Genomic DNA, 21,071 nt, shown 5'->3' with positions numbered 1-21,071 from the left:
CGGGTCTTCTGGTTCACAGGCGAGTGTGTTACCGACGTGGGTACTACCAGCCTGAAAATGGATAATAAGGCATGATGAGATGTGGAGCTGTTCTGCAGCGAAGGTTCTACTGCAGGAACCAAGCCGCGGGCGCGCGCCCGGACTCCGCGCTGAACTTTAAAGGCTCTCCGGTCACGTGATTCGGCGAGAGTCTCCCCAGCCTCCTCACTATCCTCACACTCCTCACACTATCATCACAGTCCTCACTATCTTCATACTCCTCACACAATCATCACAGTCCTCATACTCCTCACACCATCCTAACACTCCTTCATCCAGCGCCTCCTCCTCCTCCAGACCTGCACTCCCGCGCGGTGAGTAGCGGCTCCTCTTCCGTTCTTCATCTCTCGCGCGCGGCGCCCGCCGCGGGTTCCGGTCCGGGGTTCCGGGGTTCCGGGGTCCGGGGTTCATAAACGCGGTCCTGCCGATTCCTGCTGCTGCGCTGCAGTAATGTCAGGAGAGCGCGGCTGAGTTCTCACGCACACACTCACACACACAATCATACACTCACTCACACACAAACTCAATCATCCACACACACACTCAATCATACACACACACAATCATACACATACTCACCCGCAAACTCAATCATCCACACACACACACACACACACACACACAATCATACACACTCACACACACACTCAATCATCCACACACACACTCAATCATACACACACACAATCATACACATACTCACCCGCAAACTCAATCATCCACACACACACACACACTCACACACACAATCATACACACTCAATCATACACACACTCAATCATACACACATACACAATCATACACATACTCACCCACAAACTGAATCATCCACACACACACTCACACACACAATCATACACTCTCACACACACTCAATTATACACACTCAATCATACACACACACTGAATCATACACACACAATCATACACATACTCACCTACAAACTCAATCATCCACACACACACACACACACACACACACAATCATACACACTCACACACATATACTCAATCATACACATACTCACCCACAAACTGAATCATCCACACACACACTCACACACACAATCATACACACTCACACACACATACTCAATCATACACACACACACACACACACACACTTTCACACACACTCAATCATACACACACACAATCATACACTCACTCACACTCTCACACACACACACACACACACACACCTACACACATAATTTGCCGGAGCTGGCAGCCGCAGCATCACCCAGGCTGTGTTGACTCAGCAGAGCTGTCCATGTGGCGTGGGACATGTAGACCTGGTGTGTGTGTGTGTGTGTGTGTGTGTGTGTGTGTGTGGACCAGGTCCTCTGGACGTGCGGTGTGTTGGTGAGGATGAGTGTGGACTGTGATGAGGTGAAGAGAAGGTGAGCTGTAGGCCTCATTAACCATGACGGAGCCGCTTTACCGACCGCTGACCCCGCCGCAGGACACAGGTCACCGCGTTTCCATTTCAGCCGCTGCCAGACGCCACTTTTAAAACTCCAATTTACAGCCAGGTGGCAGCCAGGGCATCCAGGAGAAAGAACTACGGTGGCCTCGTGGCCACACTTCTACATCCAGGCCACACGATAAAGGTGACAGACACGCCCCACAACGCTCACCTCGGCACAGATCACATGTTGAAAGTTGCCAAATATGCAAATGTCTGGGTGTCAATGACTGAAAAAAAACACCATCAAAAATGGCTAATATTCATTTTCTTTACTAACTAGTTACTAGTTGGTGTCTTTATTAGAGACTTTAGGGTCTCTCTGGATAAGGGTGTCTGATAAATGCTGTAAATGTAAATGTTGTACTGGGAGGGACCTTTTTACTAGGAAGGACTGTGTTTGTACTGTGAGGGACTGCGTTTGTACTAGGAGGGACTGGGGTGACATTGTTTGTACTGGGGGGGACTTTTTTACTAGGAAGGACTGTGTTTGTACTTCGGGGGACTGTGTTTGAACAAGAAGGGACTGCGTTTGTACTGGGAAGGACAGTGTTTGTACTGTGGGGGACTGTGTTTGAAGTAGGAGGGACTGTGTTTGTACTGTGATGGACTGCGTTTGTACTAGGAGGGACTGGAGTGACATTGTTTGTACTAGGAAGGACTGTGTTTGTACTGTGAGGGACTGCGTTTGTACTGTGAGGGACTGCATTTGTACTGTGAGGGACTGCGTTTGTACTGGGAAGGACTGTGTTTGTACTGTGAGGGACTGCGTTTGTACTGTGAGGGACTGCATTTGTACTGTGAGGGACTGCGTTTGTACTGGGAAGGACTGTGTTTGTACTGTGAGGGACTGCGTTTGTACTGTGAGGGACTGCATTTGTACTGTGAGGGACTGCATTTGTACTGTGAGGGACTGCATTTGTACTGTGAGGGACTGCGTTTGTACTGGGAAGGACTGTGTTTGTACTGTGAGGGACTGCGTTTGTACTGTGAGGGACTGCATTTGTACTGTGAGGGACTGCGTTTGTACTGTGAGGGACTGCATTTGTACTGTGAGGGACTGCGTTTGTACTGTGAGGGACTGCGTTTGTACTAGGAGGGACTGGGGTGACAATGTTTGTACTGGGAGGGATTTTCTTATAGAAAAGACTGTTTTTCAACTCTGAGGGACTGTGTTTGTACTGTGAGGGACTGAGTTTGAAAAGAAAGGTACTGTGTTTGTACAGGAAGGGACCGTTTGTACTGGAAGGGATCATGGTTGTACTGGGAGGTAGCGTGGTTGTGCTGGAAGAGAGAGTGGTTGTTCTGGAAGGGAGCGTGGTTGTACTGGGAGGTAGCGTGGTTGTACTGGGAGGTAGCGTGGTTGTAATGGGAGGGAGCGTGGTTGTACTGGGAGGTAGCGTGGTTGTACTGGGAGGTAGCGTGGTTGTACTGGGAGGTAGCAGGGTTGTCCTGGAAGGGAGCGTGGTTGTACTGGAAGAAAGCGTGGTTGTGCTGGAAGAGAGCGTGGTTGTACTGGAAGGGAGCGTGGTTGTACTGGAAGGGAGCGTAGTTGTACTGGAAGGGAGCGTGGTTGTACTGGGAGGTAACGTGGTTGTACTGGAAGGGAGCGTGGTTGTCCTGGAAGAGAGCGTGGTTGTGCTGGGAGGGAGCGTGGTTGTACTGGGAGGTAGCGTTGTTTTACTGGAAGAGAGCGTGGTTGTGCTGGGAGGTAGCGTGGTTGTACTGGGAGGTAGCGTGGTTGTACTGGGAGGGAGCGTTGTTTTACTGGGAGGTAGCGTGGTTGTACTGGGAGGTAGCGTGGTTATACTGGAGGTAGCGTGGTTGTACTGGAAGAAAGCGTGGTTGTGCTGGAAGGGAGCGTGGTTGTCCTGGAAGGGAGTGTGGTTGTACTGGAAGAGAGCGTGGTTGTACTGGGAGGGAGCGTGGTTGTACTGGGAGGTAACGTTGTTTTACTGGAAGAGAGCGTGGTTTTACTGGGAGGTAGCGTGGTTGTGCTGGGAGGTAGCGTGGTTGTACTGGGTGGGAGGTAGCGTGGTTGTAATGGGAGGGAGCGTTGTTTTACTGGAAGAGAGTGTGGTTGTACTGGGAGGGAGCGTGGTTGTACTGGGAGGTAGCGTGGTTGTACTGGAAGGGAGCGTAGTTGTACTGGGAGGTAGCGTGGTTGTACTGGAAGAGAGCGTGGTTGTACTGGGAGGTAGCGTGGTTGTACTGGAAGAGAGCGTGGTTGTACTGGAAGGGAGCGTGGTTGTACTGGGAGGGAGTGTGGTTGTACTGGGAGGTAGCGTGGTTGTACTGGGAGGTAGCGTGGTGTACTGAGAGCTGGTTGTACTGGAAGAGAGCGTGGTTGTACTGGAAGGTAGCGTGGTTGTACTGGGAGGTAGCGTGGTTGTACTGGGAGGTAGCGTGGTTGTACTGGAAGGGAGCGTGGTTGTACTGGGAGGTAGCGTGGTTGTACTGGGAGGTAGCGTGGTTGTACTGGGAGGTAGCGTGGTTGTACTGGAAGAGAGCGTGGTTGTACTGGAAGGGAGCGTGGTTGTACTGGGAGGTAGCGTGGTTGTACTGGAAGGGAGCGTGGTTGTACTGGAAGGGAGCGTGGTTGTACTGGGAGGTAGCGTGGTTGTACTGGGAGGTAGCGTGGTTGTACTGGGAGGTAGCGTGGTTGTACTGGAAGGGAGCGTGGTTGTGCTGGGAGGTAGCGTGGTTGTACTGGGAGGGAGCGTGGGTTGTACTGGGAGGTAGCGTGGTTGTGCTGGGAGGGAGCGTGGTTGTACTGGGAGGTAGCGTGGTTGTACTGGAAGGGAGCGTGGTTGTACTGGGAGGTAGCGTGGTTGTACTGGAAGGGAGCGTGGTTGTACTGGAAGGGAGCGTGGTTGTACTGGGAGGTAGCGTGGTTGTACTGGAAGGGAGCGTGGTTGTACTGGGAGATAGCGTGGTTGTACTGGAAGGGAGCGTGGTTGTACTGGAAGAAAGCGTGGTTGTGCTGGAAGAGAGCGTGGTTGTACTGGAAGGGAGCGTGGTTGTACTGGGAGGGTAGCGTGGTTGTACTGGAAGAGAGCGTGGTTGTACTGGAAGGGAGCGTGGTTGTACTGGAAGGGAGCGTGGTTGTACTGGAAGGGAGCGTGGTTGTACTGGGAGGGAGCGTGGTTGTACTGGGGAGGTAGCGTGGTTGTGCTGGGAGGGAGCGTGGTTGTACTGGGAGGTAGCGTGGTTGTACTGGGAGGTAGCGTGGTTGTACTGGAAGGGAGCGTGGTTGTACTGGGAGGTAGCGTGGTTGTACTGGGAGGGAGCGTGGTTGTACTGGGAGGTAGCGTGGTTGTACTGGAAGAGAGCGTGGTTGTACTGGAAGGGAGCGTGGTTGTACTGGGAGGGAGCGTGGTTGTACTGGGAGGTAGCGTGGTTGTACTGGGAAGAGAGCGTGGTTGTACTGGAAGGGAGCGTGGTTGTAAGCGTGGGGGAGGGAGCGTGGTTGTACTGGAAGGGAGCGTGGTTGTACTGGAAGGGAGCGTGGTTGTACTGGGAGGTAGCGTGGTTGTACTGGAAGGGAGCGTGGTTGTACTGGGAGGGAGCGTGGTTGTACTGGGAGGGAGCGTGGTTGTACTGGGAGGTAGCGTGGTTGTGCTGGGAGGGAGCGTGGTTGTACTGGGAGGGAGCGTGGTTGTACTGGGAGGTAGCGTGGTTGTACTGGAAGGGAGCGTGGTTGTACTGGGAGATAGCGTGGTTGTACTGGAAGGGAGCGTGGTTGTACTGGAAGGGAGCGTGGTTGTACTGGGAGGACTGTCATGTCTGTATGTATGTCCGGATGAAACTGTGACTTTGCTTCTGAGGCGTTCTCAGTAAAGTGGTGAAATATTTTCAGCACCTGTGGTTCTTGTAGATGAGGAGTTGTTAGTCTCAGCTGAAGAGGGAAGTGGATTGTGTCAGGGCAGCTAAAATGATTACCACATTGATTTTTTCCCTCTTAAAGATGCATGCAGCCGGTGTGAAGCTTTGTGGAGACGCCCAGTGTGATTTGCACTGAGCTATAAATAAAGCACTGACTTGGACAAAGAGAAAGCAGGTCGACAGGCAGAAAAAGGAAAACTGAATTGGCATTGGTCAGCTGTCAGGGAGCTGGTGGATGATGACGAGTGATGAGTCCAACCTCCTGACGCCACCTTTCATCCTGCTTTCCAACGTGCAATGCATGTAGATGCAAATATTCATGTGTTCATCCTGCAGGATATTTTACTACTGTCTTTACTTTTATTAATTACATACTCATATATTTTAGTGAAGGTTTTACTTTGCACCCAATCACTGTTACAGTTTTTAAAAAATCATGGCCTACTGGGTAACACACTCGCCTGTGAACCAAGAGACCCAGGTTCAAATCCCACTTACTACCATCGTGTCCCTGAGCAAGACACTTAACCCTGTAACTACTGATTGTAAGTCACATTTGGTAAAATAATGGTAATATAATAAATATAAACATATAGTGTATATGTTACATAGTGGTTCATCATAATAAAATTCATATAAAAATAAAGGTAATAATTATATTATAGTTAGCATTACAAATCACATTTATACATTAATGTTAACAATACTGTTAAATAAAATACAAATTAGGAAACTGAACCCAAATGTTGAGTATACTAGAACCTAAATTTACATTTACAGGGTCTTACAGTCAACAGTTACAAGGACAGTCCCCCCCAGGAGACACTCAGGGTTAAGTGACTTGCTCAGGGACACGATGATAGTAAGTGGGATTTGAACACATTGAATAAATGTCTTTGTAATGTAAATCTCCCCAGTAAATAACCTCATGTGAAGAAGAGTCTCTCAGCGGCTCTTTTCTGCATCATCATGCGTGGACTGAAATTATGAATTCAGCTCTTCATTTCTGTCCAGGTCTCAGCTGTTCATTTCTCCGACAGTCTGTAGTCTCTGCAGGCTTACCCGGATCCACGCCTGGCCTTCACTCATGTGACAGGAGCGGCTTTCAGGATCTTCACATTTCAAGAAACTTTTCACTTTTAAAGCTGCACTGAGAAATTATTATTTAATGAAACTGTTATGAGTTTAATTTAAAAGGCCACATCACAAGCTAGACATTCATTTTAGAATAAATTTAAGGTGTTCTTTAGCTATTAGGATGATTGAGTTCCTACTAAACGATGCTTGATAAATTAAGATTGCAAATCACATAACAGGCTTTGGTTAACTTTTATGGATCCATTTCATTGGGCCATTATCCAGCTCATTGGTTTGATGACTTTCTTTAAAGGGATGAAGGAAAGAGATTTTAAAAAAAAAAGTCTAAAGCTCCAATTCTACATGAAGCAGAGCAAAGTGCTAACTGGGGGCCACTTCGATAATGTAATCATCATCGGTAATTTTCATCCCTCTTCTGATCAGCTTTTTATTACAAATTTGATGAACATTTTTCATTTGATTTCATTTTTGTTGGCCGAATAGTAATTTTTGTGGAAAAGAACATGAAAAAGAGCTCAGACCTGCTCAAACCCTGCCAATTTTTAAATCCAGACTCGGATAATTTTTTTTTTTTTACTAATTTTATCAAATTTAGTTATTTTGTTTAATTATTTTATGTATATTATTCATATTTATTGTATTTGTTGTGTGCCTTGACTGAAGGAACCATACTTGTATTCAGATCATCCCTGATATTAACGGGTATGGATTTGGTTTGTGGTGCTGTGTCGTTCTGACAGCTTTGACTCGGTTTGACCAGCAGTGATCATGGGCAACAGGATCGAAAATTCTAGATGAGGGTGGGGAGGTTTATCATTGAAAGTGTCTGCGTTTGGTTTGGTTTGCTCTGCTCAGTTCTGTTTGAAGATAAAAGAATCGATGTTGAGGAATGCTGATCATCACAAAGGTAAAATGGAATAAATATCCGTTCAGGCTTCACGGAGCACCTCAACATGCGTGCAGTTACAGTGAAGTTTTTAGTGTAAAATACTCACAGGAATGTTATTCAGGGAGTGCATGTACTCTGCACACACACACACATTGTTTAATTCTGCAGACAACCACATTTTCACTTCCTGACCATCAGAAACTATCAGACTCTCAGGTCTGTTCCAGCCTACGTCCAGCACCTGTTCATAAACCAGAACCCAGTGGCCATAAATCAGGCCTGTAAATTCTTCTCTGAAGGATAATTACAGTGGCTGCGGAGCTGCAGCACTAATAAACGTAACAGTTAAATGTACAATCCATTCATCACTTACATTATCAGATGTGCTCCACCTGTCAAGTTCAAGACTCAGTGAGTTCTGGGTCTCCACATGTCTACCCGAGCTCATGATACAGATGTGTGTTCCTTCTCAGAGGTCCATAATCTGGCATTTACACAAATCCACACATGGTAATCCCAGTCCACACTGTTTCTTTTTCAACCCACACTACTTCCTGTCCCAGGTCAATGCTATTCATCTCCCAATCCACACTATTTCCTCTATCAATCCACACAACTTTCTGTTCCAATCCACACCACTGCCTCCCCCAATCCACACTCTTTCCTCTCTCAACCCACACTACTACCTCTCCCATTCCATACTACTTTCTCTCCAAATCCACACTACTTTCTGTCCCAATCCACACTCTTTCCTCTCTCAACCCACACTACTACCTCTCCGAACACACAGTTTTTCCTATCTCAATCCACATTACTTCCTCCCCCAATCCACACCACTTCCCCTCCCAATCCACACTACTTCCTCTGCCAATCCACACTACTTCCTTTCCAAAACCACACTACTTTCTCTCCCAATCCAGAGCACTTTCTCCCCCCAATCCACACCACTACCTCTCCCAATACACACTATTTCCACTCTCAATTCACACCACTTCCTCCTCCAATACACACCGCTTCCTCCCCAATACACACCACTTCCTCTGCCAATCCATACTACTTCCTCTCCCAGTCAACGTTATTACCTCTCATGGTAATAGAGGTCACCATCATGAAAACTTTACATGAAGATTGTGATGGATGGGGTGGTTGTCTGATGAAGAGCGAGTTTCTCTCATGCTCCTTCAGTCGCTGAGGTCACTTCATTAATGTCTTGAGTATCTTCCTGTATTTCTCCTAAACAGGACTGGTGTGTGTTCCTTCAGAAGGTGTTTTTCCTTTCTGCTGCATTCCATGCAAACTGAATGCTTCAGGTTGGATCCACCCCAGCTGAGATCAGCAGGATGTAAAAGCTTCTCCACCAGGAAGCGAGCGTGAAAAGAGTGTCCATCCGTGGCGGCGGGCTCATTCGGTTTGACTCTGAGGGCAGGCCGAACTGGAACAGGCTGTCTCATTATCGTCTTCAGAGGTGGGTGAGCACATCTGACAGTTATTGATCGTTGCTGGGTGTGGAGTAATGGAACACCCGTCTCCTGCATAAATAAAGGAAGGGACTGGTGGGACAAAATTAAAAAAAAAAGAAAAGAGAGCAACAATAACCTTCAATTAGTTCCTCAGTGTCTCCGTCATTTCCCCAACAGTCACTTGTTCCTGCCGGAGACGAGCCAAGACCTCTCATGTCGAGGAAAGTCATTTGGATTTTTGAAGGAAGCAGTGTGATGGAGATTTCTGAATTATAACAATCATATTGTGTTCCTCATAGTGAACATGGATTAGATGTAGATCTAGACTGGTTCAGTGCAGGTTACACGTTCTTCCTGGTGGGAATATGACCACTGCGTTGTGGTTTGGCCATTCAGAAGGTTGCCCGTTCGAATCCTGATCCGTCAAGGTTCCACTGAGGTCCCCTTGATGAAGGTACCGTCCCCACACACTGCTCCCCATGGCTGCCCACTGCTCACTAAGGGTGATGGTTGAAAGCAGAGGAGACATTGTTGTGTGCACCATGTGCTGTGCAGCACTTTCACTTCGGCATCTAGACTGGAGATGTTTCTAGATGGTTCTAGATGGCCCTAACACGCAATCTGCCTTCAACTCCAGCTTGTCATGTTCAGGTGGGGAATGATCTGCCTGGCTGCTGACCTGGCTCCACCCACAGAGAGCCACGCCCCTCATATGTATGTACACCGCTGTGTAAACTGAGTCAGGTTTGACAGTGTGGACCAGAAAATTTGAAGCTCAGTGGAAGATTCTGGCGTGAGATCAGAGAATTAAACAGTTAAAAATGTTGAATGTGACCTGGAGTCGCGTTGTGGAGGGAGCGTGTGTTGGGGTGCGTATTTGTTCTCGCTGGTTGTAAATGACGTTCTCGGTTGTTCCTCTGTGTTCTGCAGGACAGCAGTGGAGGATGATGGGTAAAACCCAAACCAGTAACGTGACCAACAAGAACGACCCGCGATCCATCAACTCCAGAGTCTTCATCGGCAACCTCAACACGGCCGTGGTCAAGAAGACCGACATCGAGGCCATCTTCTCCAAGTACGGCAAGATCATGGGCTGCTCAGTGCACAAGGGCTTCGCCTTCGTCCAGTACGCCAGCGAGAGGAACGCCCGCGCCGCCGTCAGCGGGGAGAACGCCAGGATCGTGGGCGGCCAGTCGCTGGGTAAGTGGGGACTGTCCCTGTAACTACTGATTGTAAGTCGCTCTGGATAAGGGCGTCTGGTAAATGCTGTAAACGTAAATGTTATCAGAAATAAAAAGGAACAGAATTCAGCCTAGTGGCTGTACGAAAGTTATAAAATCAGAAAAATAAAGACCGTACTTTTGTTTCTGTGTGTAAGTGATGTGGGCGGTCCTAACCCTGATGTGCTGAGTTGGACCAAGACTCCAACATCTTGCTGTTCTTAAATCAACAGCTCACTAACAAAACATCTCTGAAGTAACCCTGTGCTGAGGGGGGTTAGAACCAACCACATTACTTACATACAGGGACAGAAATATTCATTTTGTCGGATTTTTTTGCACATTTCTCTCAGGTGACGGGCCGTTGGTGTAAATGTTGGTCAGGTTCCGGCGCTGCTGATTATTTATTGATCCGTTTCCCACCTCCATTATTAGAAAATGAAAAGTGAAACATGATCCTGAGGGCAGAGGGTGATATGAAAAAAAAAATATATATATATACACACACACACATATATATTTACATTTACATTACATTTGTGCAATGCTGGTGTTTCCAAACAATAAAAATAATAATAATAACTTCAAGATTTTGATGGGCCTGTCCGGGTGTCGGTCACAGGAGCAGGCGTGGCCTCCAGAGCTGGTGTCAGCTGTAAGAGCAGGCGGTATAATTAAACTATGCGTCACGTTAAATTCAGTCATGTTTGGACCATGTTCAGCAGTTAAGGAAGCGGCCCCGTAATCAGAAGGTTGCCGGTTCGAATCCCGAGTCGCTAAGGTGCCCCTGAGCAAAGCACCGTCCCCACACACTGCTCCCCGGGTGCCTGTCATGGTGCCCACTGCTCACCAAGGGTGATGGTTAAATGCAGAGGTCACGTTTCACCGTGTCACCGTGTGCTGTGCTGCAGTGTTTCACAATGACAATCACTTCACTTTCAAAAATTGTGTGTGTGTGTGTGTGTGCGCATGTGCATGTGTGTGTGGATGCTTGATATGTGTGAGGCGCAGTGTGACGGCAGACAGAAGGTGAGCACAGCTTTAACGCTCCGCTGAATTTAATTTCTCGGGCGTCGGCCATCACTGGACCAGCCTCTCACTCTTAAAAGCAGATTAGTGAGCGTAGCAAGAGCCGCCTGAAATGGAATAAAATAAAATATTCACTGCAGGGTGGAGCGAGGCCTTCACTAAAATACAAAACCAATTCTTTTTAAAAAGCAGACTAGTAATCGTTTCAGTTCAGGCTTCAGTCAGGTTTTACTCTTTTACTCTGATTATAGACCCAGAAAATAAAATGTATTTATTAAAAACTAAGAGAAACCTGGTAAATCTCATGTGTCTTGTGGTGTAATAGTGCCACACTGTGTCTGTGTTCATTACTGCAGCTTCCAGGGATTCATTCAATTAAACAAAATGAATAATCATACACTGATGGTAAATGTATTTTATGTTTTATACACATACTGTGTAACGATAATATGAAAAGTTTCTCTTTTTTTACTTTTCCTCCAGGGTCGTGACTGAATTGAAAAAGGAAAAAATATTATAATATATAATACTACATTCTTACCTACATTACTTTCATTATCTCAACAATATTTTTTTTTTTGTTAAAAAAAACAAGAAAACAAAGTCCAAGGCAACAACGGTATTGAACTTTTGGTTTGAAATCTTTGTACAGTAGATGGCAGCAGAGAAGCATCCTAACCTGCGATCAGGTCATGCTCATCATCCATTTACATTTACAGACTTTATCAGACGCCCTTACCCAGAGCACCTTACAATCACTGGTAACAGGGACAGCCCCCCCCCCGGAGACACTCAGGGTTCAGTGTCCTGCTCAGGGACACGATGGTAGTAAGTGGGGTTCGAACCTGGGTCTTCTGGTTCACAGGCGAGTGTGTTACCCTCTAGGCTACTTCACACCATAACTCATCGTCCATCTTCAATAATCCATACAAGTTGTGGCCACAGCAGAATATTTACATTTATCTGCACAGATTAGTGAGTTCTGCATGTACAGTGGAAACGTGGGAGAAAGTCCTTTAATGTTTAAAGCGGTGGAGGGTTCAGATGAAAGCCAGGAATCCTGCACTCATCAGTCCAGGTTTTCAGACACATTTTATTTTGGTCTAAATTTCCACTCTATAAAGTGCAAACAAGCTCAAATATTTCAAACTGATACGCTAGGTCTATAAAATCCACGTTCGGTGCGTCCCAGTCCCAGTGTTTGACGATGGTGCTCCAGAGGGTGACGCTTCGTTGGGGCTGGATACCAACTACAAAGCAGTTTATTATGGCCTATATAAATATATTAATATTGTTAAGCTAGACGACCCAGGCCCAGGTGGCAGTGTTTTTCTTGGTGCCGGTCCTTGACTCTTGCCCATCATTGTTCTCTTTGCGAAAGTGAATGTGAAGTCATTGTCATTGTGTCCTCTGCATTTAATCCATCACCCTTGGTGAGCAGTGGGCACCATGGCATGCAATACAAATGATGCAATACATAATAAGTTAATCAGAGTTATTCAATTTACCAGTCAGTGGTGTTAATGTTATGGCTCCCTGGAGAGGGAATTTAAAATTAATCTGATGATTAGTGAAATGGTGGTAGTAGCCTAGCGGGTAATACACTTGCCAGGTTCAAATCCCACTTACTACCATTGTGTCCCTGAGCAAGACACTTAACCCTGAGTGTCTCCAGGGAGACTGTCCTTGTAACTACTGACTGTAAGTCGCTCTGGATAAGGGCGTCTGATAAATACTGTAAATGTAAATATGAAGTAATTGTCATTGTGAAACACTGCAGCACAGCACACTGTGACACGTGTCCTCTGCATTTAACCATCACCCTTGGTGAGCAGTGGGCACCATGACAGGCGCCCGGGGAGCAGCGTGTGGGGACGGTACCTTCATCAAGGGGACCTCAGTGGGACCTTGGCAGATTCGAACCTGCAACCTTCTGATTACGGGTCCTGCTAGGCCTCCACGGCACCAGACAGGATTATCTGTCGGATGTGGGATTCGAACCCACACCTTCAGGAGAGACAGCGCCTTAGACCGCTCGGCCATTCTGACCTACCTGATTATATATAAGTGGAATGAGTGTGTCTCCCCCTGCTTGAAGGGGTTCGGTGGTCTCTCCCTTACCGCCTTACCGCCTCACCTCCACGGCTTTAGTTGGGTGGAGGAGGGGGACGGAGGCGCTGCACGCACAGTCTGCGGACGCCAGCGCCGTAGGTTTCAGCCACCACCATCATCATCATCATGAACCAGTCCAGAGTCCTGCGACTCCGCCGTCCATCGTGGCTCGTTTGGTTAATAGGGGAATTTGGTTTGATTCTAGTCGGGGTTTTGGAGCCTCTTTATACCCAGAGATGCTGGTACAGAGGAGAACTCTTTGTGCTTGTCTGTCTGGTCTGTTTGGTGAGTGTGTGTGTGGTATAGGTGATGATGAAGATGAAGATTGATCTACGGTGTCTCTAATAGAGTGGCCACGGAGTGTACGTGACTGTCGGGACGTTAATATGATTAATATGAGACACTGTAATATGTGCTGGTGCTTCTTCTGGGTATAATTAGTCTGACTAATATTACATATTGTAATGATATTTTTTATAATATAATGATATGATGGATTTTTATACTCAGCATGACAACAGCATGGAGAAATCAGATCCAGTTTGGAGGAGAAGATAGGGCAGGAGGAACACCTCGGATTGTGTCGGGTTCAGGGTTCTCGGTCTTACGAAGATCCTGCTGGTTTAGTTATGAAGTGATGGTGCTCTGAGCAGAGGGTGATGATCACCACACTCATTCTTCTCTACAGCAGGGCCGCTGGTAAAGTTCTCTGGAGTTCTCCCTCTGTGTTACGAGCCGGTCTAGGGGTTCCGGCCCTTAACAAAAGAAATGACAAAAAAAACGAAAAACCTACTAAATTAACAAGTATTTTATTAACAAATAATTATATAAATAAAGAATAAATACATACGAAATGAATTACAACAAATAACGATGAACAAAGCAAGAAAACTGAGAAAAACGAACACCGAAGCAGGCTGACACAAGTTGCATCGCCTCCTAGGGGAAGCACAGGGGAATCCGGGAGGCAGGCGGGGTGGATGGCACGGCAAGCGCAGCCCCGAAAGAGGAAACTGAGGCTCCTTTTATCCTGGCTGTCCACAGCAGGAACAGGCACCAGGCATCCTGCACACACACAGAACAGGAACACACCAAAATACCAGGACGGAACGGCACTGGACTGGAGACGTGTGGCGTCCAGAGGACCTTCTCCGCGTGTCACAGAAAGCTGCAGGAATGAGAGACCAGTGGAAAGGGGTTACCTGGCCTGTTTACGGGAGAACATCCTCCTACTGAGAGCCCAGATCATAAAGCCAGGAAGGTCTCATGTGGAAAAGGAAAATGCATGTGGGGAGGGAAATTTAGACAGAAATCCTCCCCCGTTCTTTTTATGATCTTACACCCGACCGTCATGGGTCTGCCAGGTCCACCATGTCAGAAGACCTGACCCCCCCAGTTTTCCAGGTGGAAACGTAACCTTTTTATATCCTCACATTTTATAAATGTCTGCAGTGTTCCTCTGTTCCAGACTGTCTAATCCTCCATCTGTCTGTGACCTTCATCATCTTCTCTTCACCTTCACAGACATAAACATGGCTGGAGAGCCCAGACCCTACAGGCCAAAGGTCGGGTCCAAACGACCCCTGACCTCCATGTTCAGGTGAGAAAAAACAGAAAAATGCTTTTCTTGGTCGTTCAAATTCAGTCATTTCCCTCAGACTGCTTGTCTGTGCCTTCACAGCGGTTACGACTTCGACTACGACTACTGTGCTGATGACTTCTACAGCAGGTTGGTTTCCTGAACTATCACTGCTTCATAACCTACATGTTTCACTTTCATTTGTATTAAAGCAAAATCCCAACGTTTAGACTTTCTTTCAGTTAAGTCTTTTATACAGATAGGTTCATTTTCACTGCATTTTAAAATATAAATATAGCTTCACTTCATCCCCACACCGCCCCTCTGCTACGTTCCCTCCACCGGCTCCCAGTAGCTGCACACATCACATTCAAAATACTGATGCTGGCCTACAAAGCCAAACATGGAGTAGCACCATCCTACCTCACAGCCCTTATTACACCTCACACTGCACCTCGTATACTCTGAGCCTCCAGTACTGCTCGCCTGGTCCCTCCATCTCTGAAGGTAAAAGGAAGACGCTCATCTAGACTCTTCTCCATCTTGGCCCCTCGGTGGTGGAATGAACTTCCAGCTCAGTCACTGAGCACCTTCACACAGCAGCTCAAGACCTTCCTCTTTAGAGAAGATTTAGATGAACTTGTAACCTTCTTCTTGTCTGACTTCTGTATAGAAACTAGAACAGAGTGAATAAAAAGGTTGTATTCATAGTTGGGGGTCCTAGTGAACCAGAACTGATCACTTCATCGATGGTAACATGGAAGCACGTTGTAAGTCGCTCTGGATGAGGCCGTCTGCTAAATAACTTAAATGTAAAAGTACTTTCACATGACATGCGTCATTGTCCTGCCATTCTTTTTAAAACGTGGCTCCCTGCTGCAGGGAAAGGGAATATTCAGAGGAGGGATGATTCTAATTTGTGTTTCTTGGGTATAGTCACTATCTCCGCCACTGAGAAAAGAAATAAACGAACAAATCCTGTCTTTGTTTCTGGACCAACATTTTCTCACACAATAGAATTCTTTCGCTGCTCATTGTTTCTGACTGAAAATGTCAGCGCCGATTTGCAGGCACCCTGCTGCTTGTCTTTACTCTCCCTCACCAGCACATAAATTAAAAAGCGGCGTCTGATCATTACTGGTGTAATGAACTGCGTCCATGTTTGGGCGCGTCCCACCATGGCCCATCCGTCTCCATTCTGACACTTTCATGTGCTTGTTTTCTCCTGGTTTTTATTGCGACACGCCTGCGACGTGGCTCTAAATCTGTCTGCTGTGGACATGGACACCGCAGGGTGCTTCTGTGGGGAAAATCAGTCCTGCTTCGCCTTCATGCTCCGTTCAGGAGAACTGGTGCATTGTTATGGAATGTTATGTGCACTTGCTCATATATATATATATATATATATATATACACACACACACACACACACACACACACACACACACACACACACACACACACACACACACACACATATATATTTATTTATTTATTTTAAATTATGTCCACTGAATGCGTGGTCCAGTCGTTTATGGGACACAGTGGGATGTTTTCACAACCCTGGACAAGCCGTAATAATGTCTATTTTTTTACTTACATTATTACCTTTTAATGCAAAAACAACAAATGTATTTATATACTTAGTTGGCGGCGTGAACCCTGCCTTGAGCGGAACTGAACATGCCGTGTGCCGCTCTCTGGGCTGGCAGGAGGATTATTAATATACAGTCATGTGGGAAATTAGCACACCCTAAGAAAGCCTGTATATTTTAAAATATATTTGGACATATGGATATTTAATATCAATTTTAATGATATTGAGGGATACAAATAATATAACTAAACAATTAAATATTAAGAAAATATATATATATATCCATTTGATCAGTACATCGTTGCCCAGCGTTGTAAAGGAGCCCTGCCCTGGTTAAACCTCAGATTAGTTTGGTGTGCTCCTGACGGTTGAAGTGTTGAAGTGAGCACCATGGTGAGATCTAAAGAGCTGTTTGATGCCCTCAGAAAGAAGATTGTGGCCGCTTTTGAGTCTGGTAAGGGATTTAAAAAGATCTCAAAAGAATTTGACATCAGGACATTCAAATCAACTGTCACCATGCCCAGGTCTGGCCGTCCAAGCAAATTGACCCCCAGAGCAGACCGTAAGATGCTCAAAAATCCTAAAATGTCATCACGGGAACTTCAGCAGGCTCTGGCTACTGTCAATGTGAAAGTGCATGACTCTACTATCAGAAAGAGACTACACAAGTTTAACGTTCATGGGAGGTGTGCAAGGAGGAAACCTTTGCTCTCTAAGAGAAACATTAAGGCCAGACTGAAGTTTGCCAGAGCGAACGTAGACAAACACAATGACTTCTGGAATAATGTTCTTTGAATTGAATTATTTGGACACCAGAACAGAAGACATGTTTGGCGTAAACCAAACCTTCCAAGAAAAGAACCTCATACCAACTGTGAAGCATGGAGGTGGCAGTATCTTGGTTTGGGGATGCTTTGCTGCAGCAGGACCTGGCCAGCTCACCATCACAGAATCCATCATGAATTCTACTGTGTATCAGAGGGTGCTTGAAGAACATGTGAAACCATCTGCAAAAAAATTAAAGCTGAAGCGGAACTGGATACTGCAACATGACAATGACCCAAAGCATACCGACAAATCCACCAAGGACCAGCTAAAAACTAAGATGTGGAGAGTCCTGGAATTGCCAAGTCAAAGCCCTGATCTTAATCCCATTGGGATGCTGTGGGGTGACTTGAAATGGGCCCTCAAACATCTCACAGCTGGAAGAATTCTGCGTTGAGGAGTGGGGCAAACTTTCTTCTGATCGATGTCAGAGACTGGTAAAAGGTTACCAAAGGCGTCTCACCGAAGTTATATCAGCCAAAGGGGGCAACACTAGTTATTAGGGGGGAGGGTAACTTTTTCCTCCATTAAAATACACATTTTTGTTCATATCTTTTTTTTAATGTGTAAAAAATGTTAAATCGTGTTGTTTAATTGTAATTAAGTCACTTTCTTTTCCAGACATGCATAAAAACATGATTGGACATTGATATGTGAACATTTCCTAATAAAGAGGTGATTATTTAACGGGGTGTCCTAATTTTCTCACATGACTGTAATTGTTTCTTGCATTTATTTCTCTATTTCTTGTGTGTTGTCTGATCCCTCACACTTAGGTCCTTAAGGAGAGTAATGAGCATGAAATGGAGGGCAAAACAATCATTCTATCACGATTTTCTCATTTTTGTGATTGTTGGAAAACCACATTTGTAAATTGAAATTAAACGTGGATTAATTTTCCCAGAAGCACTGGATCTCTTGTACTGTTTTCCTTCTCACCCTCCCTCCCTGTGTTCCTCCTCTTCCTCCTTCTACAGACTGTTTGACTTCCACGGGCGCCTGGCACACCCGCCGCGAGCAGTGGTCCCCATCAAGCGCACTCGTTTGGTGGCTCTGTCCCCACGCAGAACCTCCGTCCCCTCTCGGCTTTCCTCTTCCTCCTCCTCCTGCTCCTCTTCTTCCTCTTTCAGGCAAATAGGTCCCTGGGCCCCAGGACCCAAGCGTAGGTTTCTGCATGATCCCGAACTTTTCCATATAAGATGTAGCACGTGGGCCGTCTTCACTAGTCACTTTCACCAGTTCACCCATCAGCTTCCCTGATCGCAGCAGAGTCCGCTGTTGGGAAGGACCTTAGCCACCCCAACAATGGACTGTCCTCTCTGCTGCGATCAGGGAAGTCCAACACAGAGAGAACGAGGAGGAACTTCTTCCCGCAGGCTATTCGAGCTCTCAACCATCACATCACTTCGTAGCGCTCTAATACACTACTGGACTCAATCCCCCCAGAATCCTTGCACAAACTTTTTATTTAATTTTTAACACTTTTCACCTTGCACATTTACCTTGTTATACTTTGCCACTTTATACTTTGACTCCGCCTATTTGCACACCTTCACCCTACCTGTTTCACATATTTTATGTTTTAGGTTGAAGATATAAAAGTGTAATATTTGGTTATGTTTGCATATTGGTTCGTTGTTTACTTGCAATATTTGCAATAATCTGGTCTGTAGCATAAAATTAGAATTTGAATCAGAACACTTTTAACACGGTGATAAGCTGCATCGGAGGAGTTATGATGATGAGAGATGATCACTTCTCCACGCAGTGAAAACAGAGCAGCTGGTATCCATCAAGCGGGAGCTGTCTCAGATCAAGAACAAGGTGGACTCGTTGCTGGGCCGTCTGGACAAGATTGAGCGGCAGCATCGTGGGGAAGCAGGTATGTAAGACCTGAACTCTGCGCAACTCTGTTATTATGCATTCACACTGTATTTGTTCTCTTTGATTCCCAGAAGCTCAGAGAACGCAGATCACGAGCTACGAGTGTCCACACGGGCAGAACATCTCGGATGCTGCAAACCATTCTGGAAACGAGGTGGACCTGGGCCGCTCGGCGGAGGAGGCGCCAGATATGACTCACGTCTGTGGCGATGAATATGATGATGAGGCCAGCAATGAGATGGTGAATAGATTCTTTTTTTTTTTTTTACATCAGACACACAGATGATCTCAATGTTTTACTAAAACTGACCCTTAATGTTCATGTCACTCCTACTTCCAGGATGAGAACCACATATCAGATGTTGACAACTGAGCAAGGTGAGTGTGTCCCATCACATTTTGAGCCTTTTAGGTTCCATGGCCATAAGAGCCATAACATAATGGACTGGGGACATGGTCCCCATACGTAAAGTGAAGTGATTGTGATACACTGCAGCACACGGTGACACGATGAAACGTGTCCTTTGCATTTAACCATCACCCTTGGTGAGCAGTGGGCACCATGACAGGCGACCGGGGAGCAGTTTGTGGGGACGGGGACAAGGGGACCTCAGTGGCACCTTGGCGGTTCGTAATTCAAACCGGCAACCTTCTGATTACGGGGCAGCTTCCGTAAGGCCACCACTGCCCCGTGGACACCGCTGTGGTTTAGTCAGGACAGTCTGACCTCCAGTCCACCTTGTCTAGATTCTTCTAGAATTCTTCAGTATGAGATGAGAAGAGTTATCTTGGTGTGCTTCTCTCTTTTTTATCCCTCTATATGCTAAAAAAAATGATGTGCATGCTTCGCAGCAACCTGCAGGGCTGTCGTAAAATTATCCGTCTCAATAAATTCAGATTTAACTGTGGGAAGTGGAACTGAATTCGGAGAGGTGAATTTTCAATTCCATTGGACCACAGATTTAAAATGAATACATCAAGATTCAGTTTGAACAATTCAAATTCAGTGTCTACTGGCCCAAATGTTTTTGTGCATCATCATCCCTGAATCTCAGCCACCTTCTCCCTGCAGAGAGACGACGACAGCAGAACGTGGCGGGACTTCAGCCTGGACGTGAGAGGGGTGCGACCGTCTTTTCTGTCCAGCAGGAACCACGCCCTCATCTGTCTTTTTTGTTTGTGGCGAATGACACTGTGTTTATTTATTTGTTTGTTTTTGAATGAGTGTGTATTGGTGTAGTTTTAAATAATGGATCCTGTCGTCTATGTGACCCTCGTGATATTACACGTCTCTGTACGGTGCGGTATATTGCCTGTATGATTATCGATGTTTCACTGTAATGTGATGGAGCTGCAGGGACGACTGTATCTTTTATAGAAATATTTTTATGATTCATATCCTGGAGATGTTGCGGCCACTCAATGAAACCGTAAATGTGCTGTAACCGAGGAGAATACAGAAAACAAGTTCTAGAACATCGGTAGCGCTCTCAGCAGCTGTGGCCTGTGGATGAAGTTACAGTCCAGACTGTTCTTATTGTGACATCTTTTGCAATAAAATACATGAGTTTAAACATAAAAGCCTTTCTCTACCTCCATCCCCTTTTTGCCCAATGAGGTGGACGTGGCTGGGCGCCCTTGTCTTAATTTCCCAGCCAGGATCATCACCCTACTGTAGCTTTAAAGGGCGTGGCCACTGCTTCTTCATCAGATATTTGATATAATCCGTCCTACCTGGCAGCCAATAACAGTCACTTATAAATCATGCCGGAGGTGAATTTACAAGTGAGGCAAGAAAAAATGTACCAAGCAAGAGCCCGTACAGAAGATGCATGTAGGTACGATGGAATATTCAGCCTTGATTCCCAGATTCCCAATTTACCAATGTTAGGTTTACAAGACATCTCTCTATTATTGTAATTATTATTCATTCTAAAAAAAAAAAAACCTTAAGAAACGGCACTGAACAAAACAACTGAGCATAT

General features: G+C 46.1%; 1 protein-coding gene across 2 annotated transcripts; it reads left to right on the top strand.

Annotated features, from left to right (window-relative positions):
• The first annotated feature begins 228 nt into the window (after positions 1 to 228).
• On the top strand, positions 229 to 20,587 carry LOC114787960 (RALY RNA binding protein like). Of its 2 annotated transcripts, XM_028975973.1 has the most exons (10): positions 229 to 353; positions 8,622 to 8,845; positions 9,771 to 10,040; positions 14,726 to 14,801; positions 14,883 to 14,930; positions 18,180 to 18,364; positions 18,971 to 19,084; positions 19,158 to 19,327; positions 19,427 to 19,464; positions 20,159 to 20,587. In XM_028975973.1, exons 3-9 carry the CDS (start codon positions 9,785 to 9,787, stop codon positions 19,457 to 19,459), a joined length of 882 nt encoding a protein of 293 aa, XP_028831806.1. In that variant the 5' UTR covers positions 229 to 353; positions 8,622 to 8,845; positions 9,771 to 9,784; the 3' UTR covers positions 19,460 to 19,464; positions 20,159 to 20,587. The 2 variants fall into 2 exon arrangements, with proteins under 2 accessions (XP_028831806.1, XP_028831807.1); XM_028975974.1 differs by lacking the exon at positions 8,622 to 8,845 and having other exon boundaries at positions 235 to 353.
• Positions 20,588 to 21,071: the final 484 nt, after the last annotated feature.

Source organism: Denticeps clupeoides, chromosome 4 (assembly GCF_900700375.1).
Source record: "Denticeps clupeoides chromosome 4, fDenClu1.1, whole genome shotgun sequence".
NCBI classification, from domain to species: Eukaryota; Metazoa; Chordata; class Actinopteri; order Clupeiformes; family Denticipitidae; genus Denticeps; species Denticeps clupeoides.
This window is presented reverse-complemented; position numbering and strand designations above follow the sequence as displayed.

Excerpts from the sequence above, each read along its gene's own strand:
- LOC114787960 (XM_028975973.1), top strand. The coding sequence starts at position 9,785 with ATGATGGGTAAAACCCAAACCAGTAACGTGACCAACAAGAACGACCCG. Across the intron at positions 10,041-14,725 it reads CGTGGGCGGCCAGTCGCTGG|ACATAAACATGGCTGGAGAG; the intron begins GTAAGTGGGGAC and ends TCACCTTCACAG. Across the intron at positions 14,802-14,882 it reads CCCCTGACCTCCATGTTCAG|CGGTTACGACTTCGACTACG; the intron begins GTGAGAAAAAAC and ends GTGCCTTCACAG.